This window comes from Pieris rapae, chromosome 20 (genome assembly GCF_905147795.1).
Source record: "Pieris rapae chromosome 20, ilPieRapa1.1, whole genome shotgun sequence".
NCBI classification, from domain to species: Eukaryota; Metazoa; Arthropoda; class Insecta; order Lepidoptera; family Pieridae; genus Pieris; species Pieris rapae.
Genome location: NC_059528.1, coordinates 6576141 through 6585556, shown reverse-complemented (window position 1 = coordinate 6585556; position 9416 = coordinate 6576141). Strand labels below are relative to the sequence as shown.

General features: G+C 31.7%; 1 protein-coding gene across 1 annotated transcript; it reads left to right on the top strand.

Moving 5' to 3' along the window:
• Nucleotides 1-1386: 1386 nt before the first annotated feature.
• On the top strand, nt 1387-9217 carry LOC110995946 (BSD domain-containing protein 1). The gene is made up of 9 exons (XM_022263394.2): nt 1387-1542; nt 2418-2514; nt 3739-3855; nt 4191-4248; nt 4722-4819; nt 5430-5638; nt 6151-6276; nt 6923-6993; nt 7071-9217. The coding sequence occupies exons 1-9, from the start codon at nt 1532-1534 to the stop codon at nt 7376-7378; spliced, it is 1095 nt and encodes a 364-aa protein (XP_022119086.2). The 5' UTR covers nt 1387-1531; the 3' UTR covers nt 7379-9217.
• Nucleotides 9218-9416: the final 199 nt, after the last annotated feature.

Here is a 9416-nt window from a genome sequence, read left to right as displayed (position 1 = left end):
TTGAAAACAAAAATTTCATATGCGATGCAATTACGATAATAGTTTTATATATTTGACATCAAATTAACAATTTAAAAGTTCAAATTAACTTAAAACTAAAAGTAAAACATCCCGTATGTGTGGAGCCGTTAAGATATGTTTCGCAAGCATTTATTAATAACATGAAGAAAGCTGAGCCGAATCTGATCGAAAACTAACAGTGGGAGTGCTCGGATGCAGGTACAGTGACGAACACAAGTTTTATCAGGACAACGCGTTCGGCAAAAATATAGGTTGTTATATTTTATTTATAGAAAAGGGTCTTACGGCCTGCATCTGCTCTAAAATGAAATTTGTTACACTACTTTATTGATTATTTTATCTAATATTTTTAGAAGTTGAGTTGTTTCACATTGTGAATAGTCAATTAATAAAAGTAGTATTAGTCTAGTCTATAGTTTATACTATGATACTATATAACATCGAGGTCATGGGGTAAGACCGCCGTATGTAAGTATGAGCTTCAGAAACGAAACATTGTAAAAGTGTGAAACACTACGTTCGTCAAAAATGTATTGGATTTTGAGATATTACTTCATAGTGACAGAGTTCGCCTTACTGAATCCTAACCCTTAACGTAACTGCTAAGTTTGCCCTCCATTGGTCAAACCCAATAGGTTTCAGATTATTTTCATAGACAATATTTATCTGTATGTATATAAATATATAATAAAAATGTCATACTACTTACTTGTAGTCTGACTGTACATTACATGAGTACAATTAGAAACACACATATACTAAGTTTATTTAACTATTGGAAGCGTAAGAGTAAGATCTTAATTTTAAATTCTTTAAAAATTTCATCCCACATTAAAAACAGAAAAAAACGATATTTCTAACGTCAATCAAGCTTTGTGCCCTAGTGTACCCGTAAAACAAACATTGCTTATATCATAACGCCAACATCTTTTAAGCACTAAGCCCTTGGAATTATAAAAATGAAGTGCTCAATACTTTATTGAATTATACAGATTCAATCTCACGTTCATATTGTTAATTATTGTGTATGGATTAAAAATATGCTGTATATTGAATGATAAAAGAAATAACATGCGTTTCTTTGAAATATCTACTAAGAACATTTATTAAATTTGCCGCTCTTGAAATTAATCAATGCAATGTTGCAAGATCTAAATAGAGTGTAGTATATGTCCTTCAAGTAGAAATAAGTATTTATATAAAAGAATTAGTGTTTCTCATTTCCAATACATTTTTAATTAACTCCAAGATCACATATTTCATAATTTTGAGTAAAGTTATGAAAACATTAGCCCATATATTATCTATCTATGATATTTAGAACCGAATCGAACTTAAGACTTAGCCTGTGGAGATTGATATAAAGAAAAATAGAATCAAATGTCAACGCAAACAAAACTATGTCAAAATTATTTCCAAATTCTTTGTAATAACAAAAACAAATCCTCATAAAAATACAGAAAACCAATGTTTTTAACTTAATTAATCAATATAGTGAAAATTGGGCGTGATGGCTGAAACGTGAGTAATTCACATCTTTGTTTATCAACATGCTTTCAAAGCCTTAATTTATTACATAAATAAATAATCAAAGATTAATGTGTGCGAATCAAATTATGATTGTATTGAAACACCTATTAAATATGCGTAAATTAAAGTTGAATACTTAGGATATGAAAACTGGCTAAACAGATTGTCCTGATTTCAAACTGATTTTAACCAGTGTTCCCATGCATTGATTTACAAACAGGAAATATTACACGTAATTAAACTAATAACCTACTTAAATCTTGAATTTTTAATGTAATATTATATTGCATACAAATACTAAGGAACACAAAGACCTTGTTTGTTTTGTCATACTTTTAGATACAAAAAAATGTTTATCTCTGATAAGATTGAGGCGATGCAATCCATAAGATGGTTTGTGGTTCCCAATAATTATATTATATTTTTCTAATAAGAATATTATAAACTCCTCTATTAGGGAATTCTCTTGCATGATAATCCTATATATATATAATAATATATATAGGTGCTATATTTTTTTTAATTATCACCCTTATTAAATACACATAGTTTGCACACACATTTAAATGCAAAGCTGCATGCATAATTATTTATTTAACATATTTGTTTCATCAATATGTTGTTTTATTCAATCATAGCTTATATTTAAACAAACAGTATATTATCATACAACAATAAAACAAAAAAAATTACTATAAAATATAAATCTTATTTTCATAAAAGTTGTAGGTATCAGGTATATTGTTTATTATGTAATGTGACAATGGCATTGGCAATCTACTCTACAAAATATTTTAGAATTTATTAAAAAAGGCATGCAAAATTAAAGCTCATACATTATAAATGTACAAGCTTCTTAATTTCAGGAATAGTCAAAATCCCAGTAATGCAACAACACCTTCAACTGAAGATAGGTCAAGCGGTAACTGGTGGGACTCCTGGCTGACATCCGCTAAGAGTAAGGTAGGAAATTCATCACTTTAGGTTTATTTTTTTAATAGAACACTTATTGTATATATGTATTTGTAAGCCTCTACAGGACTCTCGACTTTAGTACCTACTGCATGTGATAGAGTCATTTAGTTGTAAGTTTAAGATATAAAACAAAGGGCTCCTCATAAAATAATCCGAAAGGCTCATAAAGAGTACTTTTCTCTTTTTAATCTAAAGATGGCTTAAAATTAGATTAGAGATAAGATTAACCATCATTTTCAAAATGCAACTTGAATAAAAACAAAGATATATAACACAAATTTAAGATTTTATCAGATGTAGAGTTTATCATTTGTTATCTTGTGTTTTTAACTGAAATGTTTGATATCCAAAAGTAAGGATTAACCATTTGAAATATTTCATTTGGTGCTATGTAAATTTTTTTTATTTTTTAAGATTTTTATTTAATTTAAAAACGTAGGTTTATGTACCTTTTACAGCGAACGGAAACCTGACATGGTTAATCTGTCGCTTTCAGTGCTCACTTAATTGTTATACATAAACTATTAAGCAGATACAATAGATACACTAAACAGAAAAAAAGTGAATAAATTAGGAAGTATATTTGTAACTATCTGTGAAGTGTTTTTTTATGTTACTGCTAAACTTATCGGTAGTCACAAATATGTTCTACATCTCCAATGGCAGTTCATTAAGAACGCTAGGCAAGTAGTACATCCATGTTCTTTGACCATACACATTATTGAACTTAGAACTTAAATGTTCTTATTATTATAAAATATAATGCATATTTTGATAAATCAGGTTTAAAGCACCAAAGATTTAACCTATTTGTATTGTATAAAAAGTGATCTTTTTTACTGAAAAAAATTTAGCACATAACCTTGGAAAACAACAAAGCCTTTATTATAAAAAATTTCGAACGAGACACGGAAATGTGTTACGTGTTCACGCTAGAATACTTATTAATATAATTATAAAAATAATTCTGAAATCAAGTATTAAGTTGTAAAAGAATACTAAAGGAACCCCGGAATCCTCTCTATGTAATAGGATGGGGCTGCCAAGTTTTTTAGTGGCTACCCACTAACTAGTAGAGGCTATACTGACACGTAAGAATGCAGGACCAGATCCAACTATAGCTGTAGTTGATATGATTTTGAATTAAAAAAACATCTTAAGTCAGAAAAAGTATGTTCCATATTTTTTATTGAAAAAGAAAAAATATTCCAGTCCGCAGAAGTGTATACAATGGTGAAGAAAGACTTGGCTGAGATTGGCACAGCTGTCAAAAGCGAGGCAAGCCATGTCTTCAATTCAACATCAACAGCTATAGGAGAGACTTGGAAGGTAATAATAAATGTATAAAATTAATGAATTTAAAAGAGTATAAATATTATATTAACAACATTTTTGCATTATACAAATTACGATTTGCAAACACTGTACACCTCATAATGAAATACAGTCTCATAGAAGTTTTTAACTAGAGTTTTCTTTCTTAAAACTGATTTAGTATGTATCAACATTATATTTTTTTCTCATTGTTCTCATGTATAGAAGCTTCAAAAATGGCCCTTTGCTGCCTAGTTACATTAATGACAGTGACAACTTAATTAATTTAATGTGTATAAGTTGAGTTTGAAAGTCAATGATTGCATGTAAAATTAAAAATGATTTTTCAGATGGCTGTACCCGAACCACAGACAAATGCTATGAAGAAAAGTATCAGTAGCTTTATAGGTAAAACTTTGTTTATTTCTTATAAATATTTCCTAGTATAAATCAGGACACTGAATAAGCAGGACCTTAATATGTAGGACACTTAATAATCAGGACACTTAGTAAGTAGGACACCTAATAAGCAGGACACTTAGTAAGCAGGACACCTAATAAGCAGGACTCCTAATAAGCAGGAAACTTAATAAGCCGCACACTTAATAAGTAGGACAGTCAATAAGCAGGACACTTCATAATCAGGACACTTAATAATCAGCACACTAAATTAGGAGGACGATGTCGGCCGATACTCATACAAGTGATCTTTTCCAGGCAATGAGGTTTCAGTTTATCTATTAAAGTAATTATATTTATATGTCTAATAATTCAGCTATATCAGCCCGAAAACATTGTTTTACCAGAAAGCGAACCTAGCAACAGTTTATACATGATATTTACTAAGAGAAACATAAGCATTTGAACAAAAACCTTTTTAGGGCAAGTAAGCACCGTCTTGAACCCTGAACCTGATGATGAAGACGACACAGAAGTCATCCTCTCATCTGGTGACACCACTATGCTCTCTACTTATAAGGTATGTTAAAAAAATTGAAGACCATATTCCTTAATAAAAGGCAAGAAGGCAAAGACCTTAGAGCAATTACAATAAGACGTAATTTTTTTATTTTTCAAAATTAAAACGAGAATTTTAACTAATAAAACACATTTATTAATATTTCACTCATTTTCCATTCAAAAAATTGTAACCATTTTTTTTAAATTACTTATTTTTTATAGTAATGGCTGTAACAACGCGAAGATTTTCTAGCGTTTAAGATACAGTCTAGGCCTAGTTTAAACCCTAGTGCTCATAGAAGTATATTATGTATTAGGTTAACCACAATGAATATTGTATATAGAATGTAATGTTTGTTTTGAGTCCAATAAAGTATTTTTTTTTTAATTCAATAAAGATATTTAGGTTTTTTTTATTAAAAAATCTTTTTTTTTTTAAGTATGACTTAATAGTTAATGGTTGGGTCGTTTAACTTTCTAAATTACTAATCACATTTTATTTTTTCTTACTTTTTAGGCATTCCATAAACGATTTTTTCGCATTCCATAACGGATATATTTTTTTAAATAATGGTTACCTCATGTACTCTGATTTTAAATAAGGTTATCAAGTTTTTTTTTTATTCCAGAAAGAACTGGAATCCCTCCAACGAGTTGACGCGACATACATAGTACCTCCAGACATGCTCCACTTCACAGCCTGGAGAGAGAGCTTAGAGAACGATGACGTCATCTCTCCCGTCGCAGCCGTCAAGAGGCTGAACAACAGTCCCATACTGAAGACCCAGTATGAGAAATTGGTCCCCGACGCCTGCTCACACGATGAGTTTTGGGAGAGGTGAGTTTTTTTTAATTTTAAGTATATTTCAGGTATTGTAGTGAGTTTAAATCCATCATGTATGGTTTTTGTTTTTTTTGGCATGAACCCGAATAACGAGTGAAGGGTGGGTAGGTCCAATTGTCACACTATACAGGTGTTTCATAAATCAACTCAAAGCCTAAGGCTAAAGGGAAGGGCAACCTCCGAAAATAAAAAAAATAATAAAAAAAATAAATAAAAAAGTAAAATAATTTCATACACACTGTACTATGTATATACTTCTATGTTATCATGGCTAACCCATCTTTTTGTTTCGTAACACGGGGCAAACGGGCAGGAGGCCAATCTGATATTAAGTGATACCGACACTCCTATTGCCAGAAGGCTCGCAAGTGCGTTGCCGGCCTGACAAAAACTGTTACATCCCCCAACATTATCCGACCGTCTAGTGACATAACACTGCCCCATCACCGACCTTTGGTGTGACGTTATTTATATAACATCCTGTATATGAAATTGGTTATTTTAAGGTATCTATTCCGAGTGGCGTTACTCCAAGATCGTCTTGCCGCCATGTCTCGCAAAGTACCCGCAGATTCGGTAACCGACGATCCGGTATTAGCTCATTTGCCGCAAGAAATTACACCTATACAGACGTGAGTATCTTTATATTAGATGGATATATTATTATTATTTTTATTATTATGGCCCGCACGGTTTGTGCATTGTGGCCCAGATGGATACTTTTATATTTTATTGAAGCCATTCATTGCTGGTTTGACTTAGCCGATATTTATTTGTCACATATGAAACCTTTAATGAACTAAAATTAAATTATATTTACGTCGAAATTTTAGAACGTTGAAGTAACTTGACTTTGGATCTTATATATTATTTCCATATAAAGGCAACTCTGTTGTCTGTGCCGGTCGGTACTTTTATGTATTGGCAACACTGTTACATCATTGTAGTTTGACAGTAAACTTAAAAAAGGGGTATATTTTTTGAGAAAATTTAAAATTATGCAGCCGAGCTCCCTTCAAAATTAAAAAAACATAATATGCATTTGTAGTAAAACGGCACTTACAATAGAAACAATTAAAATGTTGACTAAAACTTACTTTAGGGTGTCGGTTTTTTGTGACGGTGAGCGCGCGGGTTGTAAAAATTTACCCTCATAATTTGTCCCTAACGCCTCAAAAGAAGTATATCTTCAAAAAACCATACTTGGCGCTGTGTCATCGGGTCCTATGAAGTCGGACTAAAATACAAAATTGTCTATGGATTGTCGTTTTTTTTCAGGAGTCCAAAAAAAGTTCTCTCTGGTCTAACCGAAACCCCTGAAGTAGACAATGTTGTCGCCTGGGAAGATGGTAAGTAGTAGATTGCATCATAATTTACATTCCTTTTAGTTGGTGAGAAATAAATGTACTTTTATTTCCACGAGCAGAAGATTTCGCTAATGACGTCGAGCTGACAGAAGAGCAGCAAATTTTACTTCTAGAAGAATACGAAAAGGAAATAGAATCGAAAAAACAGAAGCAAACTAAAGATGTTGCCAATAACAACGCCGAGTCACCCATAAAAGTTGCCACACCTAAAAATAAATCCCCGAATAAAACAAAGGCCGACGAATGTGGGAATTTAGTTGAGGACTACTTTGGTGATAAGGAAGTGAATGATGATGCTAGCGCCAATTCAGATGAGAGTTGGGAAAAAGACTTTGAAGTCGAAGAACCGGCGACTCAAAAGGCCTGACTGTAGTCGCGTTTTTTTGACAATTAAACCAATAAAAAAAAAACATGGATATCGGACTCGGCTCCATGGATAATTTACGTCATATCCTGTTTTTTTTTTTTCATTTCGTATTTTTGAATAAATTAATTCGTTAATAAGGATCAGTGTTTAGTACAGTAGGTTTTAATAGCCGACATTTTTATTACTTACGTTGTTTTAATCAAATTAGATTTAAATGGTTGTATTTTCATCGATTTGACAATCAATTTTTTTGCTTAGTCCATTATCAATGCGTAATAACTTTCTAGATTGTCTTTGCCAACCTGTCAAGCTGACAGGTCATTGACCTTTTTGACAATGAGCTGAATTAATTGGGATGTCAAATTGCTTCTTAATGAGTCAACTTAAATATATAACTGTGTATATGTCGCAGCTAGCTTAATAAACCGTTCAATTAACAGGCCTTTTAACTAACTGCCTGAAACATATTCAGCCAGGTAATAAAACAACTAGGCAAATGGCATTTATCGATGACGTTTCATTATTTGCGTAGACTGTTGACTGTTAATTTAAATTTAATTCCACTTTTCCACTCTCAAACTCGAAACGGTACTCTTCAAACTGTCAGTATGGCGTCGGGAAACCACAATTCTGATGGTGTTTTCCAAAGTTTAATGGCAAACAAGTAAAATGGAGTGTAAAGAGCGTACCAATTCTTAAAAGGCTGGCAATACACTCGCGACCTCTCTGACATTGAGAATGTCCATAGGCGGCGGGTATCACTTAGCATCAGGTGAGCCCGTCTGCCCTCTGTTCTATAAAAAAAATTGCCTAAATGGCCTAAGCATTAGCAGAGATGAGAAAGATTAATATCCATTATCTTTCAGGCCGCTAGTTAAACGGCGACGTTTAGTTAAAACTCTAGGCTAATTGAACGGTTTATAAGGCAAAAGACAACATGGGAACGATTATGAAATTCGTTTGTTTTTCTTTCAGTAAAATAATCGAATTGTATATATTTTTTGAGATGTGTTGCGTCAAAAATATCTTGACGGTATATTTTAGTACGATTTTGAACACACGCACTTTTATTTGATGCTTCCATTTATTTATAATATAATTTTTTATGGTTGTTAAAGTATAGTTTTTATTACTTTGGGTTTTTGATATTTTTATAGTTATTTCTCCGATGATGACTGAATTTAGGATTCATTCAGTTTATGGGTATTTTATACGTTGATTTAAACTCGATTTTCCCATCTCCACCATTTTTGGTTTCTCTTGTTTTTTGGAGGATTTCATTAATTTAAGGTAAATTTTGTTAAGGCATAAAGGTCATTAAGTTTCGTTTAATATATGCAGTATGTTATACCCTTTAGTCTAAGCTTTACAATAAGTATTAGAAAATCTAATTGTACATTAAAATTGATAAGTATTTGTGTTGTATGAAATGTGATAATTAATTCGCTTTTATTTAGTACTGGCGGTTTTTTGTCACGAATGTGCCCAAATTTTTTGACATTTGAAAATTCAAACGACGCCATCTTTCTTTTGTCTATAGCAAATGAAAACGTTACCTGTCAGAATAGGTTTTGGGCCATAAAATAGATGTTATGGAAATAAAAATGTTTACAAGACAATATTCTGGCTTAAGTGCAATATGTCATGGTGTGCAATACATTATTATTGTATAAATTTGTATTTGAAATGACCAATAGAACAACGTCAGTGTGTGACAGAGATAACACTCTACTAACACAATCCGTCTCTTTCCAAATGTCGAGGTTTAACGGCGATCAATATTAACATTTATTATTTCATTGTAAACATATTCAGATTATAAATACGAAACTTCAACGTCTAAGTATTGTATAAAATTGTTAGTATGCTGTAACATCGCCTATGTTGTAACATAGGCGATGTTACAGCATACTAACAATGAATGCTATGCTGTAGCATAGCATAGCTGCAACATAAATTGATACAAGGCATATGTCATACAGACACATTTATGTAAAAAATATACAACTCTAGTTGTGTGTCGGAAAAATTTAATTAA

Excerpts from the sequence above, each read along its gene's own strand:
- LOC110995946 (XM_022263394.2), top strand. Across the intron at positions 2,515-3,738 it reads TGACATCCGCTAAGAGTAAG|TCCGCAGAAGTGTATACAAT; the intron begins GTAGGAAATTCA and ends AAAATATTCCAG. Across the intron at positions 5,639-6,150 it reads CACGATGAGTTTTGGGAGAG|GTATCTATTCCGAGTGGCGT; the intron begins GTGAGTTTTTTT and ends GGTTATTTTAAG.